The sequence below is a fragment of the Talpa europaea genome (assembly GCF_964194135.1).
Source record: "Talpa europaea genome assembly, chromosome: 8".
NCBI lineage: Eukaryota > Metazoa > Chordata > Mammalia > Eulipotyphla > Talpidae > Talpa > Talpa europaea.
Genome location: NC_140075.1, coordinates 121,796,450 through 121,820,988, shown reverse-complemented (window position 1 = coordinate 121,820,988; position 24,539 = coordinate 121,796,450). Strand labels below are relative to the sequence as shown.

Here is a 24,539-nt window from a genome sequence, read left to right as displayed (position 1 = left end):
CTTGGCCCTCAGGGCCTTCGTTCTGTGATGCCAGCGCACTGTGCCCGGCAGAAAGAAACGACATCTGATGCCCATGTGACCACTGGCCATGTACACGGAAGGAGGCCATGGCTTCCAAGGCACCCAGCAACCCTGTGCAGTCAGTTGGCACAGCGGGATCTGCTCCCAAAGGCAACCAGCGCGTGCTGGACTGGTGTTCTCTGGGGTTGGAGCTGGAGAAGCAAACCGGTCTCTCTGCCTCTTACCAGCCTTTTGGTGCCATTTGCTGATAATCTGTGACCATCCGTGGACATTGACAAGCAGACAACCAGGGCCGCTCTGCCCGCCGCTGCCCCACCCCATCAGCTCGCCTGTCGCAGACTCAGCAGACACTGCAAAGCTGGGGCAGCACCGGCGGCCACACTTCCCATCACAGACGTGCTCCCCGCAAAGGCAGGCGCACCTCAACCTCACAGCACTGCGGATGGACTGCAGCCTGGAGAAGTCCCGTGTGCGGCCCTTGGCCCAGCGTCCGAGGCTGGATGTGTCCCCGAGGCTGGGCGAGGGAGGCGACTCGGCAATGCAGCCAGGCACAAGCTGTGTGATGGCAACGAGACAGCGTGGCCACTGCTGGCCGGCAAAAGCCCTGCACCTGGCCGGGCCCCAGTTCACAGAGCCCCCCCAGCCCCATCAGGGCCCCGCTCCCGCCCACCACCAGTGAGCACACACAGCCCCGCCCAGGCCCATCACGCCGCATCTCTGAGGCGGGGGCCTGTAAGAGGTGACTTTTAAAGTCAGTTTCGTGAACATGGCTTGTTAGACTGAAACACATTTTAAAACCTTCTCTGACTAAAAATGGTCAGAAACAGAAACTTAATCTAACACTTTATTGTCTGAACAGCCACACGACTTGCCAGGCAACCTCTCTGCTTTCCAACATGTGGACTCACGGGAAAATCTAAAAAATACAGACCGGAAACAAGTTTAACCAAAATTAAGTATCTTCCCTCAGGGAAGAAAATTAGAGAATGCCCCAGAGTTGTTAAAAAAAACACAGCTTTTCCCTGGTGGTGAATCAGGCAGCCTGGTCTCCCTAGGGGCCAGGCTTCACCCCCGGGGGTGGGGGAGCAGATGAGCACCGCCCCGGGCGAGCACCACGGCCAGCTGCCGGCACTCACCTTAACAGAGGCAAGGCAAGAGAGAGCTTGTTTCCAAATAAAGTCTTCTTTCAAACAATTTTCCCCCAAATCTTTAATACAGTGATCTCCGTTTCCAGAAGGACTGGACGGTCCCATCCTTCCCACCCGAACAGAAACCCGCCTCCCACTGAAGAGAAAGCAGCGCCGGAGAAGGCCTGGCAGGCGCAGCGCCGTGGACAAAGCCGTCCTCTTCCACGCCCGCCCCCTGGCGGCTCAGGTGCCCAGCACGACCAGCTTGTGCAGCTGGTAGAGGAAGGTGCTCCTGCCGTGGCTGCCCTCCGGCTCCACCTGCTCCATGACCAGCTTTGGGTCAACCTGGCGGGCGAGGGACAGTCAGTGCTATGGTGGCCTGGGCGGGCAGCCCGGTGGCCCCTCAAACTCACCTGGTTCCACTCATACGGCCTCTCGTGCCACTTGGGGGCAATTTTCTCTCTTGGCTTCCACTGACAGAACAAACTAAAAGTTCAAAAGAGAAAATTAAGACATTTTAAGTATCTGTTAGTCATGAAAACACTGCTGTGGCTTTTTTTGAAAGACTTAAATTCTACACCCTTTCCCTCAGAAACGCGACTGACAGTAAGTTTTATTTTTTTTTTAATTTTTTTTTTTTAGAGGCATGTTTATTTATTTATTTATTTGTTTGTTTGTTTGTTTGTTTATACACGCACTGGGTACAGTCAGAAGTGCGGGAGGGTGAGAGAATTCACCAGAGCCAGAGCGGGGAGCAGAGCAGGCAGAAGGACCGAAGGACACTGCTGAGGGGAGCAGCGGGCGGCAGGAGAGGTCTGCGCGCCATGTGGGACCCTCCTCCGGTGGCCGGGGAGCAGCCGGGGATTGAACCGGCGCCGCAGAGGCCGCGGGCAGCTTCGCAACCCAGCGCTCAACCGCTGCGCCACTGGGGAGGCCCCTGACAGTAAGTTTTTAAAGGTCAAAGATCATCAGTTGTGATCAGAGAATATTCTAATCCACTGTGCACTCGAAACAGCAAAAATGCAGGAGAGCAGCCCCGGACAGGCCTCCCCCACGCCCGCAGCACCATGAGGCCAACTCCGGGCCCCGGGGACATTGCCTGTCACCCAGCTCAAGCTGCCATGACCAGCTGCAAAGACCTTCCGCTAGAAAGGCAGAGGGAGAATCTTAACAAGGAGAAAACAGGCCTGCCACTCCCTGCTGCCCAGCAACCCTGTAATAGACCAAGTTGTCAAAAGGAGCTTCGGGAAGGCCTGGGAAGGCCGCTGGGTGGGACTTGCTGCTTCATGCGCACTGCTGGCGGCACAGGAACTCTTCCTGGGCAGCTCGTACCCATGCCCACCGCTGGCACCCCATGCCTAGTTTTCAGGAAAAACTCTTGAGAACAGCGAAGAAACAAGAACACGGGACCAGCCCCCGGGGGCGGGGGACGAGGGCCGCCATGCCCTGTCTTGGCAGTGCCGAGGGCTACACGGAGGAGCCAGACAGACGTGCTCAGCTGAGAAGCGGGAGGGCAAGGAAAGAGACTAAGTGAGGACGGCAGAGCCAAGGACAGCACCGTGGCACGGGGAGCAACAGAGAGCGCGGCAGGGGCAGCGCTGAAGACACCAGATGCCGATGGGAGCTAAGCAGGCAGGCGGCAGGACCCCAGCCACACAGCACACCGTGGGCGGCCTGGGTGCTACACAACCCCCCACCCCCAGCAGGGCTCACGCAGGCACCTAGCAGCAGAGCCCTGGCGGCAGCCAGAGCGAGAGACGCAGCAGGGGGAGGTGGTGGAGCAGCCCCCAGTGGGGCCCCGCAGACGGGCCTGCTGCCCAGGGAGGGGAGGGCGCCCCAGGCCGAGTCTTGGAGCTTCAGAAGAGGGCACTCAGGCAGGCGAAGCGCCACCCCAGAGATATGCGTCACCCCCTGAAACAAGGACACCTGGAAAACACCGAGCATCGGTAAAACCAAGCGACCCGCTCTGAAGGCGCCTGGGAGCCGCTTCCCAGGAGCAGGGACGGGGAAAGGCCCAGCTCCTTGTCGTGAGGCGGCCAGGGCTCCGCATGGAAGGCGAGCTCCGGGGCCCCGGCCTGGCTGCGCAGTGAGTCACGGTGCCGGCTGGAGGGTGCCGGGGTGTGGCTGGGGAATTGGGGGGCTGCTCCGCTCTGGCTGGGTGCGGGTCCTGTTTTCACCACTTTCTCCCGACGCCGCGCAGAGGCTGCCCCTTATCACTTTCAGGCAAAAATGCCACAGGGACTAGGATGGCGCTGGTGGTGCCTGGCGCTCCCTGGGAGTGGACCTCGCTTTCGTCTGTTGGGTCTGAGCCCACCATCCTCACGGCTGGGCCATATTTTTTGGGGGGATGCCCAGGGCCTTAGAGCACAGGCGTGCCATTCTGAGGTCTCCTTCCAGGGATGCCAGGAGCCTGAGCACCACAGTGGGGCGCCAATCAGAACGCACACCTGAGGCAGAAGGGCGGCTCTGGGGCAGGGCCCAGCAGGTCAAAGCGCCTGGCTGCGCCCTCGGCGGGGACTTGCTCTAACAAGGGCACCTGCCCTGGGGGTGGCAGCTGGGTTTGAGTCCAGCAAGTGTGGAGAGGGAGCCCTGCCGGCCCTGCCCTCTGCCCTGGGGGAGGCACAAGGGGGCCAAACCCCCACAAGACAGTTGTCTCCACCCGCAGGCCCCACATTTGGGGGGCGCGCTGCACACCATGTCTCCCAACGCCACACTCAGGCCACCAAGAGAGCCCCTTGTCACGCTCCCCTCAAGTCAGCCGGTCGCCCACGGTGCAGCACCTGCTCCCCACGCCACCCATAGTCGCTCCGTGAGGACCGGCCCTCACGCCCCTCCAGGACCTGTGCCCCGACTCACCCAAGCAGCTTCTGGCGGGCGCTGTCCTGTAGCTGCGCGATCCTCTCCGGCCCCAGGCACCGCAGCCCATTGGCCCCATCGCACACCAGCTTGTTCACCGCGGCCCGGAGAATGTTGATCTGTGGAGAAGAGGGCCGTGGGTCTCCTGCACCAGGCAGCCGCGCCCCAGCCCAGGGGGCCGACTCCCAGCGGCCAGCGACAGGCAAGAGGTGATCCAAGCAGCACGGGCAGCAGCAGCAACCTCTGTCCTGACTTAGAGAAACAGGAATAAGAGACAGAATGAAAGAGACTAAGGTGGACACGCGAGCAAGCCAGGCGGGTGGGAACCCAGGCGCTGCGAGGACAGACCCACCACCGGCACTGCCTCCCCGGGCCTGCCCCGACCAGGGCTGCTTGGCCGTCACCACCCAGGGCCCGGCTCATCCAGGTTGAACAGCGAAGGCCCCACCCCCAACAATGCTGGTTTGCTGCTCAAGCTCTGGCCAGGGGCAGCCCCAGCCTTGGGTTCCTGGGCTCCCAAGGCTCCAGGCTCATCCTGCATCTTCAGGGCGCAGCCTGGCCCCGGGACAATTCAGTGTGGGCGCCTGGCTTGTCCACCATGTGTCGTGCTGTGTCGTCGTCATGGCCACAAGTCCACCCACAGGGGCCCTGTGGAGCCAGGCCAGGCCACCTGCCGGCCTTCCCTGCTGTGTCTCTGCGGCCCCGCCCCAGCGGCAGCCCCGGCGCCCATGTCGCCACCAGCTCATTTCCCAGGATGCAAGAGCAGCGCCAGGCCCTAGGGAGCAGCGTCCAGTCACTTCCTACCACCCGCAGCCTCGCCACCCTCAGAGCACAGCTCCTGCACCCCGGGCTCCCCATGACTCGTGCACATGCCCTGCCACCACCTCCGTCGTGGCCACCCTGCCTCCAGGGACAGTGTACGCTGCTACAGCCCTGCTGCAGGCGCCGGCGCCTCTGCTCTCAAGCCCCTCCCATGGGGCCGTGGCGGCCACCACACCACACCCCACCCCTCACGGCCACTGACCTGTTTTCTGCCTGAGGCCGCCCTCTCCACCCTGTCACCCGCAGGCTCGGGCCTCCGGGTGGCCCCTGGGTCTGGGCCGCAGCACAGCTGGGCTGGATGGCTGACCCGCGCCGACGGCCGAGCCTCGCCATGTGTCCTGCCTTTCCCGTAAGTTTTTTCAGAGCAAAAGCTTGTTTCTACAACCCAACTGACCAATCGTTCTTTCGTATACTATCTGCTTCCGGGGCTGCACCTACAGCCAGCCTGCGGCCACCAGCACTACCTGTGGCATCTCTTCCAGACACCCCACAGCTGAGGCTTCACAGGTAGGTCTGAGCCCTAAGAAGTACTCTCAGGCGCTTGGTCTCCTTGCTGGAAAGTTAAGATTGAGGTTATGTCCAGAATACAACGTGCAGGAACGTTCCGCAACTGTGCCCGGCCAGAGGCCAGGATGGGAGCCCACAATGCCAGGCCACCCGCCCCACGTCAGGGGAGGAGCTGGAGCGAAGTGCCCGGCTTGCGCCGCACAGGATGCTGGTCAAGGGGCAGCCTCGTTTCTCACTTCGTAAAACACAATAAAACTGAGCGAGAACAGGAAAGAGAAAAGCGGTGACAAAACAGACCGCGACAACGCACATGACCCCGCCAGCCTGCCGTGCTGGCATCTCAACACGCCTCGCCCTGTGCTGAGCCGCCGAGCAGAGCTCACCACCAGCCCCCGGGGCCTCCTCCGCCGGGCCTCCCAGCATGCGCCCGCGGACTGGTCAGGGGTCCTGACTCGGAGCGAGGCTCGGTTGAGATCCTCAGGGACCCCACCGCCCTGTGAGATCCTGGGGCCTGGAGACCCTGAAGAAGGCCAGAGCTGGGCCCGGAGTGCACTGCCATCTGCGGAGCCATCCCCCACAGGAAGGGGTGCCACAGGCTGAGGGGCACAGCAGTGTGCACAGTGATGTCCGTGTGTCTGTCACGGAGCCATATGCGGCGCAGTCCCCCCGCCGGCCAAGCTGGCCTTACCTCCACGATGTCCTCCACGCCGAACTGGACGTCAAAAGCCAGCTCAATGTCGTGCTCTGGCAGGATGGGGGTCTGCGTGGTGGGGTTCCAGCCCAAGCCGCAGAGAACGCCGGTATAGCAGGCTCCACCCCGGTCCACCCTAGACAGGGAATTGGAAAAAGCTGCCACCTCGAGTCTGCACCCGCTGCTGCGGAAGCCGAAGACCCAGACGGTGACATCAGCCCAAGTTCTGCCAAGCAGGGCGAGCGCCCGATTGCACGGCTGCTCCCGGCTTGAGGCAGCAGAGCACAGTCCACGCGGGTCAGCCCCGGTTCGCACTGCTTCACGGTAACCCAAGGGCAGGGTCCTTCACCACAGCCTCCCCGCTCAGCCCCTTCTGGGCGCTAACTCCTTACGGACAAGAGGTGGTGGGTGCCTGTTCATAGCCATGAGGCCGCCTGAGGCCGTGTCCTGCTGGCCCATCCCAAAAAAACCCACTGGCGTGTGCCCTGAATCCTCGCCACCTCGCTGGGACGCCTGCTGCCCAACCTCCCGCGCCCGCTACGCGTTCCCAGTGCCTCGGCACGCGGCCTACCGCCACCCGGGCCCAGGCCGCCAGCGAGCCCCACCGAGACCCAGGCACGGCCGGTGCCTACCCCCTACCCCAGACCGGCCACCCTGCACGCTAGGTGCGGCAGCTTCCCTCATGGTCCCGGCAGCCTGCGTCCCCGATTCAGGGCTTCCAGGGGTCCAGCTGCGTTCTGAGTACCCCTGGGCCGGCAGGCACAGCTCTGGGCACTCCTCCCCCAGGTTGTGGCCGCCCGCACCAAGGAGCACGGTTCCTCCAGCGGGAGCCTCCACCCCCCACCCCGGCAGCATCTTGGGCCCAGGCACCGGGTGGAACGCCAGTGCCATGGCCAGAGTGGCCCAGGGCAGCTGCGAGAGGAGAGACCAGATGCTCAGGGAAACACGTTTTGAAACACGGGGTTCTGAGCCTGAGTGACCAAGGCCCGCCCCGGCATGCACGGCAGCTGGCGCTCCCTACTGTTCACCTGCGCCCACGCGGGGTTTTCTTCACAGACCCAAAGACGCACACGCTGGAAGCGACCTCGAGGGCCTGTGCACGGCAGTCCCGCAGCCACCCCCTCCCCGTACGACAGCGCCGGCCATGGTCCCCATCCACGCGAGCCTTTCCAAGGCAGACGACCGACCGGCACCAAAATCAGGAACCGCTACGTCGCCCCTGATGAGGGGCTGGCAGCACTGGCTGACAGCGGAGGTCCAGCGCGGCCCCGTCAGGGGAGCAGTGCTTGCTGGTTCTATCTGGACCTCAAGTCGGTGTGAGGCTGCTGGGCATGGGTGCGGTTCTCGTCTAGGCATCCCCGCTGCTCCCGAGAACCCAAGACACAGAAAACAAGACCCTGAAACGAGCTCACATGCCTATACATGACGCATGCCTGGGTCACCCCGGCAACTGCAGAGGCCGCACCAGAGGCCACAGCGCCCACGGGACAGGGCGGCAAGGGGGCGAGTCTAGCGGAGGAGGGGCGTGGACCAGCAATGCTGCAGGCACCCCAGAGGTGCCCCAGTAATGCAACGGCCAGCCCTGCAGGCTCCTGGTGGGTGCCAACATGCAGACGTGTCCTGAAGAGGACAGGCCGGTCCTGAGGAAGCGCCCAAGGGAGTCAGAGCCGGCACCCTCGACCCCGCACTAAGCTGGGACACACCGCCCCTGCCTGGCCCCGCCATGGCCAGCTCTGGTCCAGCAGGACCCACTCCCACACGGTCAGCTGGGACAGCGGCCACGCATCTGTCACCAGCGGGGTGGTGCACCCCTCGCCCCTGTGACTCAGCGGTGGCCCTGCCTACAGATGGGGCCACCTGAGCGGGGACCTGCCGCGGGGGGTGGAGGGCCAGCCCAGTGTGTCCACAGCCAGCACCCTCCCTGGCCCCAGAGGGTCCTCCTCCCAACGCCCCACACACTTCCAGGCCCAGAAGCCACCTCTTGTCACGCGCAGGCCTCCTGGGCTGTTAAAATACAGGGTATAGATGACATTTTCTTTTTGGCCACAAAACAGTGCATGAATGCGCTCGAGCAACTCAATGAGCAGGCCCGTGGCAACCACGTCTGTCAGAGATGGTGCCGGCAGCAGCTCTGAGCCACGTGCCATTGGGCAAGGGGTGGTCACACCCCGCGGACGCCAGCCACACACACGCGAGGCATGCGGCTTCTTCATAGACAATGACGGAGCTGCTCCTGCTCTCAGGACATGGAGCTGGGCACCCCGCCACCACCTGGAAGGCCCAGCTGGCCCGGCAGAGCCAGCAGCCGGCGGCACAGAGGCCAGCATCATGGAGCATGGACGGCTGCTCCGTCTCCATTCCTCACGTATGGCACAGAAAGGGCTGCTTGGGGGTCATTTGCTCCATGGCCATGACAGCCAGGAAAGTGAAGAGCAAGCTTTCCCTTGCAAGTGTCCCTCGGAGCCTTCCTAACCGCCTGACCTGACAGCCGTCTGGGGTCTTCCCACCTCCTCCCCTTCTGAGGCTGGAGAGCTACCAGCACAGCAGGCCCTGACAACCCCCCCAAGGCTGCATCCCCATGACCTAGTTCTCAGGCCACAGCTACCCAAGCCAGGCAGGAGGCACCCCTGAGGTTCTCAGAGGCATGAACGCTGCCAGGAAGCGCCCCCTCCCTTCCCTGTTGTGATGGGGGAGCCCTGGAGAAGGGGCAGCAAGAGAAGCAGCAGGCCTGGGTGGGCCTGGGCGGGACAGAAAGAGGGGCAGAGGGAGCCCCAGCTCCTGCCTGTCAGCTGCGCCCCCTGGTGGAGGCCCCGCGAACGGCCAGGCGTGCTGCTTGCGGAGGGGACACCTACTTCCTTTTCATTCTCACGTTGAAGCGAAATGTAAGCCCCTCCTCCTGCGTCTTCCTTCCCTCCCACCGACTCCTCCATCTGCAAGGCCCACTGACGGGCGACCACACAGGGGGACGCCCACGGCGGGGGTTGGGGGGGCAGCACACCCATGACCCAGCAGGCCCCCAGCACGGTCTGCTCTGACACGCCGTCCTACTCTCCACCGAGGCTGAACACTTGGGGTGCGAGGAAACAGCATCCCCAGATCAAATGTCTCTTTCATCTTCCAGTTCCTCAAAACTGATGACCACTGACTGCACAAATCAAGAAATGACTCCCACACTGGCCAGCACGGTGCTGGGCGACTCCCCGCTGCAGGGTCCTGGGGAGTCTCACGGGGCCTCGTGGGTCACCCGCGCCTGCCGCCTCGCTTCCTCGGGAAGGTGGGCTTTAAGCACCAACACTGCACCCTTTGCTGAGTGCCCATGACAGAAGAAAGCACACACAACTGTCTCTGCTGCTGGAAACAACACGCAATGTTCTGAAACTGCGACAGCAGGTTCTGGGCCACCGCGGGGCAGAGCCCAGTCAGCACAGGACACCCCACAGCAGCCGCCTGGGAACGGGCCCTGGCCAGCCAGAGGCCAGAACTTCCTCTCGCCCAGCGGCATGTGCACCTCGAAGACCAAAGCTTAGCCGGTGTCCAGCCCCTGCTGCTGCCGGGCCTGGCGCCCCCATAACCGGTGCCCCGCTGGCTCCTACAAGGGCAGGAGGAGGTCCACACCCCGGGGTCCGTGTCCTAGGAGCAGCCGCCGCCACTTCCACGCAAGCCGCCCGGCAGCAAGCTCCAGAGGCAAGTCCTCCGCCAGCGAGGGCAACCTCCGCGGCCTGACCACAGCCCTGGGTAGACCCTGCGCCGGGCAGCTGTAGACCCACATACCTCAGCTCCATCACGGGGGCGAAGAGCATGCTGAGCAGCGCGGGGAGGCCGGGCACGTGTGGCATCAGTGAGGTCTCTCTCAGCAGCATGGTGGACCCTGCCAGAGCAACGAGGGAGGAGCCTGTCACTGCGCCCCAGACACCCCGTCTATGAGCGCGCCCGCTGCACCAGGCACAGTGCTGAGGACAGAAGCCCTGCTCCCAGGGCAGTGCCCTGTCTGGTGAGTCCTCCCGCTAGGCCATCGGGGCTCCAGGGCAGGGCCTTCTGTGCTCCGGGCGGCACACTGACTGGACCCAGGGCAGCGCCTTGCCCTTGCGGGCAGAAGCAGCATGGGGGGAAGGGGCACCCCAGGGCCATGGGGACCTCCTCCTGGGCTCCAGGACAGCGCCCAGGGCAGCCGCTCACCAGTGGCGTTGACGGACAGCGAGGCGGCGACCAGCATCCTCTGGTGCAGGTCCTCGGGGCTGTCGCTGATGACCACGGAGTTGATGCTCTCCTTCTCGATCCACACGCACCTGAGGGGGGTCACCAGCTGCCTGACGGGCCTCCCAGTCTACCCACACTGGGCAGCCTCCCTCCGCCCTTCCTCGTGGTCCTGCTGCCCGGTGCTGCTCCCCAGGCTGGCTGGGGCATATCCAGAGGGCACAGCCGGCCTCCTGCCCTCGAGCAGGCGCTGTCCCAGAGGCCCCCCTCGTCCCTGCTCACACTATTCTGGTGCCGACCGGAAGCCCCCGGGGAGCTCATGTAGGGCTTCTGCCTCTGCCCCACCACCTGTGGGCAGGCCCTGAGGTGGGCTCCTGCCCCAGCACCCGCCACCCCCACCCAAGAGCACACTTCGCAGGTGCGCCGTCCGGCTCCAGTGGGCTGCAGGCTCACGTTGCCAAGGTGGGCTGAGCACTGCCGGCCTGAGCCCCAGGCGTGGCCACTGCTGCGGGGTACGTCTCTGAGATGGTGGGGCTCCCCGTAAGGGAAAGGATGATTTTAAGTGCACAGCTGCCTTCCAAAGAGTCTGACATGCGCCAGTGAAGCCCCCCAGCCCGCGCAGCGTGGCAGGCATGCTCCCGCCCTCGGTCTCGCCACGCTCCCCGCGAGTGCAGACTGCTGAATTCAGCGCCGGCTTGTCCCCGCACCCAGACCCCAGCCAGGGCTTCGCCTCCCTCCCCGCCTGTCCCTGGGCTGCGTCCTCAGCCGCCCTCCGGCTCCGGCTTCTTCACCACAGAAGCCCCGAGGGGGGTCGGCCCCCGGATGCTCACAAGGTTCCCAGGCCCAGACAGCGACTCTGGCGTGAGGCGGGGGTCTCAGACCTGGGGCTGGGGCGAGCCGGGCAAAGGGTGCCCGTCCCCGCTCCCGCAGGGAGCCCGAAGCGGGCAGCGGGGGCGCAGCCTTACCTGAACTTGGACACGCGGGTCAGGCTGTGGCACTTGAGCTCGTAGGGGTTGAAGGGGCCGTGGAGGATGGCCTGCGGGCAAGGACACCGCCCGTCACCGTGCAGCCGCGCCTCGCCCGTCTTTACACTCCCGAGCCCATGGGGAAAAAGTCCCGTCACGGTCACAAGTCTCCCGGGTGAGCAAGAAGCAGCCTCTAAAGAGCGTGTTTCTGGAAGCCAGCCCACTCCGCCAAGGTTTGCTAACACTCTCCAATAACGCGTTTTTAAGAAACTCTTTGGCCAACAAAGGAAGCAGTGCCAGATCCCGCGGGGCCGCATCGTTCTTTCACACGCGCCAGCCGTGGGCCGGGGAGGCGGCCGGGGCCCCTGGACAGGGAGGGCGCCACCACCCCGCATGTCCCCCGCCAGGCTGGCCAGACACAGCGCCACTTTTGGAAGGAGGGCTGAGGGACAGGCACCCCCAGGCCTTGTCTTAATAAACAGACTCCGCGGGAGAAAGTAACAGCGTTGGAGCCAGGAGCGAAAAACCACCGAGACTTGCGGTTTCACGTGTTAAACTGAGCTCCCGGCCACGAGCGCCGGCCACCTTGCAGCGCGGCGTGCCCAGCCGGTTGGACGCGAGGCTGTCCAGCAGGAGGCGGATCAGGCCCCTCTCGTCGTCCTTCACAGGGGACGGCGCGGACAGGCTGGCCGTGCTGTCTGCTGATTTGGAAAAGAGACCCTTGAGAACTTCGTGGCTTTGCTGGACAAAACAAGAAAAGATGGTTTTGCCAGAAGAAAAGATTGCACTGAAAGCACCTTACTCAAACTGCCCCCCAAGCTATTTCAGGGCATGGCCTTATTCTCCCTCGACCTCCAGATCCCTGGAGTATCAGGGTACTTTCATCAGGCCCTTTGAAAAGCCAACACAGAAAGGAGTCAGGCCCACCCACGGCGGGCCACGCATCAGACACCCCCGCCGCCGCCACCAGGAGCGGGACAGCCATAGCGACTGAGACAGCCGCAGAGGCGGTTTTAGAAAAGCACTTGCAAAGCTGTGCAGTGTCTGAAGTGATTGGAAAAATACTTCATCACTTCCATTGAGGAGCTACATCCTGAAATCCATTTTCTTTTAAAGTTCGCGTACAGAACACCTGCAAGTCTAGCCCTCGCTCCGAGAAGGAACTGACAAGACATGACAACCCAAGAGTGAGACGCAATGACGGTGCGGCCGCCCCACACCCCCTCCCCTCCCCACAGGAAGGTGCCCCAGGCCAGCCCTGCGCACCTTGGACTCATAGGACTCCTCGGCCAGCTCAGCGTGGCCCTCCCTGACCAGCACGTCCCTGATGCTGGTGGCGTCCTGGGGTCCCGAGCAGCGGAATGCGTCCACGTGCAGCACGCCGTGCACCACCGAGAAGACCCTCACCAGCAGAGCACAGCCGCGCACCAGGGAGCAGAAGCGCCGGCTGGCCCCGCAGCTCCAGCGCGCTCCGCACACCAGCGACCGGGCTGACGGGCGCATCTTGCAGATCCTGAACTCGAGCGCCTGCGACAGACATGTGCGCTGAGCCGGTCTGGCCGCACCACCTGTGGTGGGCTCCGGCAGGGCCCACTGGCATGCCTACCAGCACGGCCCACCACACCCGGCACCTCACAGGCCTGCACACCCGGGTGGGGGCTTCCTAGGTAAAGAGGCTTGGCTCTGCTTTTAAATGACAAAACCAGTTTAGAGTAATTTCTAGACCGTCTTTCCCCTGGATGGTGTGTCCCCAGCCCACCTAACTTCTGTTCTGGTTTCAATCTAACCAGGAACCACCAAGGGGACTAGAAAACCCTGCTGATGCAGAACAACGTTCCTCTAAGCCCAACACCCGCAGGAGTCTCCACAGCACTGCGGTGCTGGGGAAAAAGCAGAGGCCACACTTCGCTCAGGTGACAAGTCCCTTCCACTCAGGCCGGAGCTGGGGGCAGACACCGCCTGCAGCACTGTTCAGCCCCGACGCCCAGCCCTCGGGAGCGGCTCCACCTCACCTGAAAAGGGAGCTCGAGGAACTGGCAGGGAAGCTCCATCAGGAGGGCGAGGTCAACGTGGGCTCTGTTGCCGTAGTCCACGAAGAATACCTGGGGAGGCAGGCGCCTGAAGCGGGGCTGGGCGCCACGGCAGCCATGCACCCGGGGATTGGGCCGGTGGGGGCGCCAGCTTTAGTCCACATGCCTCTGGGGGAGTGACCAGGCTACTGTGCAACCTGCTGTCTTATATGTGATTCCCCTTAATGGGAGAAAAGATAAATGCGCGTCTACGTTTGTCTTGCTTCTGCCCGAGCTGTCTGTGACTGAAAACATACCTCGGCAGAGTTTCCAGAGACGTAGAGGATCTGAGCCCGGAAGTAGCTCTCTTTATCAAAGTCTTCAAAGGGAGCCAGACAGACCAAGTCGGGATGGGGGTGAACGGGCAGAGGTGCCAGCTCCAGCTGGTTTATCTTAGCAGTGAGTCTCTTCAGGATCTCTGAGTTTTTTGCATCGATCCTGTACCCCCAGAAGTGCCCCACCTCGACCACCTGGCGGGGGGAGCAGCAGTGTGCAGGAGCCGAGCATACCCGCTGCCGCCACCGCGCCTCGGGGACGGCGCACGTTCCGCCGTGTGGCACCATGCCCGGGGGCGGCCAAAGGGGACGAAGCTGAGGTGCGGGGCAGGTCGCAGAGGCGATTCCGCAAGGCTGGCTGCTGAGCCCACGCCTCAAAGCCAGAGCCCAGGCCTAGAAAGACCCCCGCAGATAGAGAGAAGGTCCCCCAAGGAGAAAGGGCGAAGCCGGTGCTGCTAGGATGGACCGACCCTGCAGGGAGCGGCCAGGCTGGGTCAGGCCAGGCCCAGAAGCTGACTGCGCAGAGAGGCAGGGACCACGCGGTCTGGATAAGTATTTTTATCAAGTTCCATAAAGACGCAGAGTTTTGTTTTCCTTTTTTTAAACTACGCTGTTAGCACATTGTTTGGGGGCCCATCCCGCTGACAGAGGCCTCCAACGCTGGGCTGCTAGGGTTGTGAAGGCCCTCCCTCCAGCTTTGCGGCCCCACTGGGCCCTGGGGGAGCAGCTCCTCTTTATGGGGCCCACACCTGCCTCCCCGGCTGGCTCTTATGCCACCCCCTTGTGCCCGCAGCAGACTGGGCTCTGAGGTCAGTCCTCAGAATGCCAGAAGAAAGGAGCCCCAGGGACCCACTGAGCCCTGACTGTAAGAAAGCAGTGCCATCTGCCTGGCCACCTGGACGTCACAGCGCCACCTCTGAGGAGGAGCGGTAGCTTTCCCAGACAGTGGCCCTTTGGATGGCAGCTGGAGGCGCGCACTTCAGCTGAAATCATTTTGGGCAAGAGCTGTGCCCTGAGGGACACCAGCGCCAACATGTGCTGATGCGGGCTGACTCACAAAGGCGTTGGCCATGATACCCATTAGCACTCTTACATGTACCTCATGGCTAGCCTGGCATTCTGAGGGCTATACTTTGACCCTGGAATAAACAGGCCTTGTTCCTGTCCCCACATGGTGCGGGTTAACAGGCACAGGGGCCAGCGTACCCACTAGGTGCACCTGCTGTGCGTCAGCTCCTGGCACACATACAACAGAGCTGCGCCGGCCCCAGGGGAGACACCCAGCGGCTGCCTTCCGTGCTCACCTCCGTGACATCCACTGTCAGCAGGAGGTCCGTGACGGTCTGGGATCTGTCCAGGGCATTAAACGAGACCTGTATGGGGTCCACCGTCTGCTTCTGGAAGTCCACATTCACCCTATTTAACAGAGTTGAAAACCAGGATAGGAGAGCCAGGGTCGCACAAGAGACACCACACACTGAATTACTGCCTGTGCCGCTGTGCTCCTAAGGAAAGACCATCATGATAGAAGCCCTGGGGGCTTGGGGAGGTCCCCGGGGCCATGACGGGGCCTGTGGCCTGGTGGTGGTAGGTATGGTGACAGAGTCTGAGCAGGTAGGACCCTGAACCTCTGAGTCACACACGGTGTTGCAAACCAGTGTCACCCCAGTAAGATTAAAAAAATAAAAGCTGGCCAATGCCAGTTTACCCAAAGGAAAAACCCTACCCCAGGGGTGACACACTAGGCGCCCCTTTTGGGGGTGTACTGTGGAGGTGAGAGCCCCCGCCCTCTGCATGCACACTGGAGCCGGGACTTGGTGCCGCCTGACCCCACATGGGGCCCACCCTGGGGGCACATGACTCTGGCCCCTGGAAACACCGCTCCCCACTTAAAGTGGTAAGACAGCAGGGGCCGGGCTCCAGGCAGGGAGCGGGGCCTGCAGATGGAGCTGCCTCCCGTCACCCTGCTCCACGCCAAGTGGAGAGGCCAGGCCTGCACTGCGCTGCCCGCCAGGCCCTCTGGTCACGCAGAGCAGCCGGGCGGCAGCGGGAGGCCAGGCTCCCACACACATGCAACTGTGCTCCCACGGCTGCAGCTACGAGAACAAGCGGCAACTCAGAACACGCAAAAGAAAAGTCAGGCTGGCTCACCTGTGCCCAACAGCTGCTGGGCACCACTGGGAACACATCCCTGCGCGGGTTCCAACCCCCGCTGGGCACAGCACCTGACTCGACAGCACCTCCCGCGCCAGCCCGTCCTCCAGGCACTGGGGGGGGCCAGGGGAGCGCTGACAGACAGGGAGCGCGACACCCCATGGGCAGCTAGCAGGGGCCTGAGCTGAAGGGGCAGCCCCCGCCCCCACCGGGGCGGGACGGCCCGCCAAGTCCCTGACCGCCTCCTGCTCTGCGGAGAACGAGACTCCACATTCCACTCTGCTCGCAGGGCACCACCACTCTACGGGGAGGGCAGCTGGGAGGTGGCGCCCGCAGCTGGACAACGGGCTGCCGCTGGCAGGAAGGAGAAACGCGCTCGGCGAGGCCAGGGTGTACAGAAAGGAGATGAGGCCAGGGGCTGCGGGGGAGGCCCCCAGTACCTGGTGTTCCGGAGCTTGGACACCGAGCCTCCCTGCACCTTCCCCTCGATCTCCTCGGCGGAGTGGACGCTGAGCTCCAGGGACACCTTCAGCTGCGACATCTTGACGGCCATGTACACCGCAGGCAACGTCTTGACGCGCTCAGTCGGGCTCCGCGAGAACTCCACGAAGGCCCTGCCACACATGCAGGATGGGGTAAGCCCAGCCCCGGGGCCGCCTGGCCGCGCACTAGCGTCAAGGTCCTCAGAGCGCCGGCGACCCTGGCTGTGTAACCCGCCAGCACACAGCCCTCGTCTGGAGAAGGTGACCCACTCCGTCCAAAGTGACAATGACACGGCATCAGCTCCGCAAGCGGCGCCCGCGGCATGCAGACGGCACCCAGCCACGCGGCGTGGCACTACAAGCCCCCGTCCCCGCCATGCCAAGACGAGGCGGAGCTCCGGCTTGCTCCTGCTTGGCTGTGAGGCAAAGCGGAGACCGAGAAACCCTGCCAGGGAGCAGGCCGCACTCGGGTGCTCCCCCCAAATATGCGCCCCCTTACCCCTGGCGGTCCTGCCCAGCCTAAGTGCCCAGGGCAGAGGGAGGCAGCGTCAGGGGCCCGAGCCCCACTCATGACAGACGCAGCCCTCGGTGCCCTCCCGTTCCCGCCGTGAAGTGTGTGTTCCCATGCCCTCCGCCTACCGCACACGCCCCACGGCAGCCTCTCCCTGGTCGCTCCGTGCACGGACCATGTACCGTTGCTTCTGAGACAACACTAAAGGGGGGGCTGGGCCACGAGAGGACAGGGGCCAGGGCCAGGTGGAAGACAGGTCAGGGAACAAGAGGGTTTATTTAAAAAACAGGGGAAACCAAGAGTCCTCCAGGCCACCGGCTACACCTCACTCCAGAGAGCATCCACAGCGTCCATGCGACCTATACAAAAGGTCAAAATGGTGCCGTCCTGTCTACAAGAGCCTGGAGCAGTGGCCGAGACCTGACTCACCGCAGCTGGAGGTGCTTGCGGTGAGGGGGAGGGGCGAGATGCCCCAGCCACAGTCTGAAGGCTGGGCCAGACAGACAGCACTGGACACTGGGCCAAACAGCAACAGGTAGCAGAGGAGAGGTGGTGCCGGACAAGGAACAGCCCTCAGAGGTGACCCGGACACAGCACGCTGGTCACCCGTCAGCTGGCCCTCACCACCAGCTGTCGGCTGAGACGCCAGGTCCAAGGCCCGCTGCCCCTCTCGGGCGGGGGCAGGGCAGGCTGGCACAGGTGCAGCCCCAGCCTCGGCAACAAGTACAGAGAGACAACACCTGACCCCACAATGGCCTCCTGTCCTGCGGTCAGCCCCAGCAGAACAGCACCCAAGCTGGGTTTTGCCCCAGACCTGCCCCACCTCGCCCCAGCTTTTCAGGCCCTGGGCCTGCCCCCCTGAAGCTCTGCACAGGAACAGGCTCCCGTTTTGAGGCTCAGAGAAAACCTTTGCAAACCCCTGGCCCCACCCAGGATCTTCCACTATGCCCGGAAGCCCCACAAGTGCCTCTCACAGAAGGCGGTGGCACACCACACTGCACACCAGTGGGCCCTGCGTGGCCCCAAAAGGATCACAGCCTTCACCCTCCCCACGGCCCCATAAGCCAGCTTGGCCTTTAAATGCTTGGCGTGGCCGCACGGAACCAGCACCGACACAGCCAGAAAACCCGTGGCTGGGCGTGGCCAAGCAGCAAGCACGCTGAGGAGCTGAGGAAAACTGAGACACTTAATAAGAGGTCCCGGAAAAAGGAGACAAGACACACACTCCATCCAGCGTGAGGACTGCAAGCTGCATGACCTCAGCGCGGCCCAGGTTCCTACCGCGCAGGTCAGACTGAAACAGCATCTGCCCTGCCAGGCTGAGAACTGGCACGCAGGAGGAGGAGAGCTCAGCCGCACGGCCCAGCAGCTCAAGCAAGCCATTAGCCACGATAGACATTAAGAACTCGGCTCTTCGTTCTGCGTTCGGACACCGAGGAAGCAGAGCTGGGTGCCGGGCCCGGGAGAGTCGCCGCTATGCCAGGAGGCCGGGCCTGTGGGGCTGCTGTGCCGCACTGAAGAAGCTGGCAACGGCCACAGGGATGGATCATCACGCATGCGTAGGAACCACCCGCGTTGAAAATGAATTTAGGGGCCTCCCCTGGTGGCACAGTGGTTGAGCGCTGGATTGCAAGGCTGCCCGCAGCCTCTGCAGCGCCGGTTCGATCCCCGGCCACCGGGTGAGGGTCCCACATGGCGCACAGACCTCTCCTGCCGCCCACTGCTCCCCTCAGCAGTGTATTTCATCAGGCTGCGGGTTCTGTTCCCCATTCTGGCTCTGGTGAATTCTCTCTCCCTCCCACGCTTCTGACTGTACCCAGTGCTTGTATAAATAAATAAATAAATCTTTAAAAAAATAAATGAATTTACAAGCTCTATTGGAATTAACTCGCAGATGTTACTCCAAGAACAAGCATTAAGTACTGTTACACCGACAAAGTTTGTCACTTAAAATTTCAAAATGTTGGAGAAAAACACAACTCTGACAGTTAAGAACCAGCAGAAGCATCGACAGAGACCGCCTGCTCCGGCCCTGGGAGCACTCTGGCGACGGAACCGGCATGGTGCTGCGGCCGCCACTGCTCCACCGACCCTGGCGCGGCCTGGGCACGTGGTCTGGCAGCACTCGTCTCCCTGACACACTGAGGCCCTGTGCTCGGGCTGTCCCAGCAGATGAGCTGCTGAGGGCCACAGAGGCTGGTAAGTGGGCAGAAGACCTGGAAAGGGTGCTCCACCCTGGGTAGGCACGGCTGCTGCCCACTGGCCCCACTTTCTTAGCCGCGCCTGGCAGAGAGGATACCTCACCACAGCATCGGGGCGTGGGCAGCCTGCTCGAACCCTGCGCCCACACTCGCTCAGCTCTGAGTCTGGCTCCAGGGTGGCAAGGGTTCACAGCATCCTCAGAGCTGCAGTTGCTGATGTCCACTTACTTTGTACCATCAAACACGATGGACTTGACCTGGCCGCACTGCCTGAAGAGCGACTGCAGCTGCTTGTAGTACAGGAAGCCGTAGGGAGGAAGGTGCTTCAGCTGCGGGCAGAGCACCGGGCAGTCAGGGCATAGGCGCGGGCCTCACGGGCACGCGCCGGAGTCAGGCCCGCTGCCCCAGTCCACAGCACAGCCCAACTGAATTTAGATCTGACCTTGAAACTCAACAAAACCCTCTGGGCGACTGTAGTGGACAGTCACATCTGGGGCTATAGTCAAATGCTGCTCGTCAGCAGGGAGAGGCCTGCAACCCCTCAAGGTGGGAGGCCGCTGGTCAGTGCAGCCACAAACACTCTGCAGACGAGGCTGGCTGGGCCGCCAAGAGCACAGCGCTCACACAGGGGCGTACCAGGCAGGTGAGGGCGAAGCAGGGGCCACCCCAACACAGCATCTGAGGCTGGTGCCTCCTCCAACCTACCACAATGGTTGTCTTCGGGTCCCTGCCCGCCAGCTCCCGCACAGCCATCTCCTCATCAGGCTGCCCAAACGTGAAGTAGTTGGGGTAAAATGCGCCTGCCAGCACCACCTGCAAGGGAAGGCCACCTCGTGAAGCAGAGCCCCGCCGCGCCAAGACCCAGGCAATGCTCACCCTTGCACAAACCTGGGGAAGAGGCCGAGCCACGTGGCACCAAACTTCTGAGCCCAGGCGGTGGTGGGCAGGCTGTGCAGTGACCTCCCTGCACCCCCACTGCGGCCCCTTCCCAGGGCGAGCCCGGCCCCCAACGTCTGTGCAGGTCCACCCCAGCAGGACAGGGCACTGGTGCAGCGGCTGTGCCACACCCACGGCAGGTGCTCGGCCCAGAGCCCTTCCTTCACAGAAGGTGTGGCTAGACCCCACCTGGGGGACTCCTCGGCCTCTCAGCAACCGGACATCAGGAAAATGCTCCTTTCTGAACTGCCCCCTTATAGGGGTCTGCCATGTGACCCTCCCCACTCCGGGTTCCCGAGTGGCTGTCCACGCTGACCTGGCCACGGCACCCCAGTACAGTAGCGCCTCTAAAGAGGGGCGCTGCCTGCACCAGCTCTCCCCAGTAGTGCTCCCTTCCAGAAAGCACCAACATGGGTGCTGCTGCGTGCAGAGACAGCCACAGAGGACACATCTCTGGATACCAGAGCACAGCGGGGAACCCCAACACTGGAGGACACATGGGGGGCGGGGCAGGAGAGGCGGTGCGCACCTGCAGGACAAAGCGCTGCTTGTGGCTGTAGTCCTGTGCCAGGGCCGGCCGCCGGGCCCCCACGTGCATGTTGAACTGCGAGACCCTGGTCTTCAGCTCCTCGTACAGCTCGGCCACCTGGAGACACCAGGAGAGCGCTTTTGCCCGCCTCGCACAGAAGCGCAGACCAGCGGGGGGCACAACAGGTTGAAATTCCCCACCTTTCTCCTCAAAAACACCTACATGGCATAACCGACAAACCGAGATTTGATCTCAAAACGAAATAAAAGAGACTCAGCATCTCGCAGAGTGTGAGACGCCGATTCAGGCCTGGGTGTCCACACCAGGACACCCCAATCACTGGCCAACTCCTGTGGTGACCTCGGAGCCTGTGGGCCCCTGGCTCAGAAAAGCATCTTTGTGACCTGACAGCCTGGACACAACAAACGGTTCCCAGCAGTGGCGGGACGTGTGGCGGGGCCTCCCCGAGACAGGTAGTAACTGCCATCAGGTCACCCCACAGCGCACGCAGAGACCCGCGCCCAGGCACAGAGGGCCAGCGTGGGCACAGACATCCTCTCCCAAGGGCACAGTGGCCACCCAGGGCTTCAGGGCCAGCCAGCCACTGCACGCGCCCACAGCAGGGAGGGCTGGGGAGGTGCGCCCGCCCCTCCGAGGCGTCACCTCACCCTCCAGCAGCAGGGACTCCTCCCCAGTACAGTGGCCTTTCTAAGGTCTGGAGTTTTTCTGGCAAATCGCTGACTCTGAGGTGGCTCTGGGGACCCCTGAAGACACACATCCAGTCACCCAGCACGGAGCGGGCACAGCACACACACTCAGAGTGAGGAGGAGGGGTTCCTGACACTGTGCAAAGTTACACACAACATGTGAGCGTGTATTACACGTGATCATATGCCATGGGGCTAAGACACAGACAGCATGACTTACATTCCACAGTGTGGGTCTGCTAGGCTTAGCGGCCTGTTCGGCCACCATTTCTGTTACCTGCGGGTCTGCATTCCCGCTCGAGTTCAGAACTGCCCTTCAATCAGTCATAAGGGCCCAACCCCACAGGTGCCTTTCAAATCCATCGCTGGCAGAAAGCGTGATCACCCTGGGAAGGGCGTGCCTCACAAGGTGTGACCAGGAACGCCCAGAGGACTGATGACAGACACATAAACTTACTCCCACTCCTGGCTCATAGAGCCGGGAAGTATGACTGGGAACTCCCGGAGGGCCTGACAAGGGACCCCAGAAGCTCATCAGTGGATGCCTTGTTGATAAGATTAGAACCAAGGCCGGGGCCTGGGGTCTGGTTTCGATTTCGACACTTGGTCATCAAGCTGGTAACGATCTGGTCAGCAGACTCGTGTCCCCCAGGCCTTAGGCAACATTCTGTAGTCGCACCCACCTTTTTCTCCTTGTCCTCCTACCCCACGTAACTGATGCTATGTGATCATTCTAGCAACACAAAGGCCAGGATTCTGCTTGCTCAGCAGCGTCCTGCACATGCAGCCTGCCCCACGATGCCTGTTTCTTTATCAGGTCGGTGCTACCAGCCCGACAGTGGATCATGCATTACATACTCACGTCACACTCAATATCTACTTCGATATAAAAACACCTCCATCAAAAGCATCAAACACACATGCTGACACAGCCGCGGAGACTCTAGGCCTGTGGGCGGCTCCCGGGCCTCACGGCTACCCGCACTGGGCCTGCACATGTGCGCCGGTGAGCCTGACCTGACTCAAGGCAGCGAAAACTCACCTCTCTAATCCTCTTGATTTGAATGTAATTCAGTCGTCCCCAGTCAAGTTCATCCTTTAAACACAGAAGAGCACGCCACCCGCTGTTAACACAGGTCAGCGCTGACCAGGCGCCGGCACAAGCCGGCCAAAGCGCAGCAAGGCTGACTCCATTCCGCACGGGGCAGCCGGAGGGCAGCACAGCCTGGGCTCCCGCTCACCCTCAGCCCTTCCAAGCTACTCATGATGGAGGGAGGATATACTTGATCTCTCACCCGCACCTCTAAAATTTTTTTTACTGTGGGCGAACAGATTGAGTTCTCTCAAGTCCATTATCTACAACTTAATTGGAACAGCAAAGAGGCGGCTTTCAGGCCCTTATTTTGGGGCAACATGCAGGCACGCTGGCCACAACCCCGCCCCGGCCAGCATGCCCCTGGAAGCAGCCACCTGCCCCAGAGGCCGCCACGTGTCCCAGAGGCCTCTCTGGTGGTGTCTGTGCCAGCCTCTGCACCAGGCCAGTGTCCCCAAAGAGCCTCCTAGGTGTCCACCAGGAGTCACAGGACACCTGGTCCACCTGGGGTGGCTCGGCTCCCCCTCCTGGCCTACCTTGGGGTGGCGCAGCTCTCCCCTCTGCCGGCAAGTCTGCCATGCCTGGAAACAGAGCAGAGCATCAGGTACCTGGCTGACAACAGCCTTCTTTTAAGTTTGGCTTTGGCCAGAGAAAACACACAGCTTTCATTTTTTCAGTCAGCGTCATAAAACTGGATCCCACCCCCTCTACTCCTCCCGGGGGTGTGACGGGCCCCAGAACCCCCCAGAGGGGCGCAGAGGCCACTCACTCTGAAGGCCTCCACAAGCGCGATGCAGTCACTCCTGCTGTTGCCAGAGAAACTGACCTTGTTCCTGCGGACAGAGCGGGCGTCACCGACCCCGGACGGCGGAGCGGCGTCCCCGCGTGAGCGTGACATACCTATACCCATCGAGGTGCTGCCGGAAAGGCATCGCAAAAAAATTCTTCAAAGACAGAGCAGCAGCTAAAAGGAAGAGAGCAGAGGGTGTGGGTGAGGTGCCGGGTGCGTGCCCCCCCACCCCGCCCCCCGCCGGCCTCGGCAGCGCGCACCGATGATGAGACACTCCTCCAGGCAGCCGAAGGCGTGGCCCAGCACGATGAGCTTGCCCAGCTGCAGGCTGACAGGGAGCTGGGCCAGCACCCTCCCCAGGAAGGTCAGGTCACCGTCGTGGGGGCTCTCGTCTCCTCTCTGCCCGCTGACCGCCAGGGCGCCGACCTGACGGAGCACAGGGCGCTCTTAGCGCACGGGGCCGCCACACCCCCGGGCCGGTGTGGACAGCAGGGTGTGACGACCGAATTTCAGTCAGTGAGGTGCTGAAAGACAGCCGGGTCGACTCGCACAGGGCGGACACACTAGTTTGCTTTCAGGAACTCGGAACACAGCTGATAATTTCCGATAAAAAAGTGACACATGGATGACACTCAGGACACCCCACAGAGCCGCTGACCTCACACCTCCGCGCTCCAGAGTGCTGGCCTCGGCCCAGCAACCCTCGCGGGCTCACAGAGGCGACAATAACCTGGCGCGGGGCCTTTCTCGACCTGGCAGATGTGTCTCCCCTCACGCAAACCTAGGTGGAAATCAAACTAAAGGGCAAAGACCGAGGCACCCCACTTTGAGGGCCAGAAATACAAAGTCCTCTGCCCACTGACATGGGGACCCCACAGGCGCCTGGCCAGGGGGTCAGCGTCGACCCCCTAGGGCACGGAGCTTTCCAGCAAGGAACAAGCAGGAGAGGAAGGATCGGGGGAGCAGGAGCCTGAGCGAGCGGCAGCGGCACAGACCCGAGAGGCGGCGCAGGGCCCCGGCGCCAGAGACAGAGGCGGCAGTGAGAGGGGCGCAAGCTGCAGCAAGACAGCCAGCTAAGCAAGGGGCGCAGAGCCCGGTCAACACACCTGCTCCCTATACACAGCACCCCGCACCCAGCACCCTGCACATAGCACCCAGCACCTTATACACAGCACCCCACACACAGCACCCAGCTCACAGCACCCAGTGCTAGCACCCTGCACACAGTACTCAGCACCCCCAAGAAATGCTGACAACATCCTAAACACTGCGAAGAGCTCTGCATTTATCTCAAACTTTAAAAACATACCCCCAAAACCCCAGCTTTTCCCAACACAAGCACCTGGAGCCCGTCCTACCTCCTTGAGCAGCAGGATGGTGCGCTCGATGTCCCCCAGGCTGGGCGGGGAGAGGGCCGTGGCCAGCAGAGCCCTTGGCTCGCCCATGTCCAGTAACTTCACCTTCAGTATTGTGCTTCCTAAGGGGCAGCGCTGGAAAGAGCAGGGGTGAGACACGTGCTGACCGCCTCCACTGACCCGTCCGCCCAGCGCTCCAGGGGAGGGCCGTGGGCAGGGAGGGAGGACGGGGCAGGCGGGAGGGCGACAGGAAG

At 62.5% G+C, this 24,539-nt stretch overlaps 1 protein-coding gene across 1 annotated transcript in view; it reads right to left on the bottom strand.

Annotated features, from left to right (window-relative positions):
* Positions 1-1,391: 1,391 nt before the first annotated feature.
* Positions 1,392-24,539, bottom strand: part of TDRD9 (tudor domain containing 9) — a gene marked incomplete at both ends in the record, with an annotated part of 49,481 nt that continues 26,333 nt past the window's right edge. The window contains 22 exons of the mRNA XM_084240342.1: positions 1,392-1,493; positions 1,562-1,634; positions 4,005-4,123; positions 6,022-6,160; positions 9,796-9,892; positions 10,201-10,310; positions 11,184-11,254; positions 11,769-11,924; positions 12,450-12,710; positions 13,196-13,285; positions 13,510-13,722; positions 14,832-14,943; positions 16,122-16,295; positions 19,104-19,204; positions 19,581-19,688; positions 20,341-20,457; positions 22,090-22,143; positions 22,677-22,721; positions 22,910-22,973; positions 23,041-23,104; positions 23,191-23,356; positions 24,289-24,420. Coding sequence (XP_084096468.1) covers positions 1,392-1,493; positions 1,562-1,634; positions 4,005-4,123; positions 6,022-6,160; positions 9,796-9,892; positions 10,201-10,310; positions 11,184-11,254; positions 11,769-11,924; positions 12,450-12,710; positions 13,196-13,285; positions 13,510-13,722; positions 14,832-14,943; positions 16,122-16,295; positions 19,104-19,204; positions 19,581-19,688; positions 20,341-20,457; positions 22,090-22,143; positions 22,677-22,721; positions 22,910-22,973; positions 23,041-23,104; positions 23,191-23,356; positions 24,289-24,420 — 2,568 coding nt within the window. The remainder of the gene's footprint in view (positions 1,494-1,561; positions 1,635-4,004; positions 4,124-6,021; positions 6,161-9,795; positions 9,893-10,200; positions 10,311-11,183; positions 11,255-11,768; positions 11,925-12,449; positions 12,711-13,195; positions 13,286-13,509; positions 13,723-14,831; positions 14,944-16,121; positions 16,296-19,103; positions 19,205-19,580; positions 19,689-20,340; positions 20,458-22,089; positions 22,144-22,676; positions 22,722-22,909; positions 22,974-23,040; positions 23,105-23,190; positions 23,357-24,288; positions 24,421-24,539) is intronic.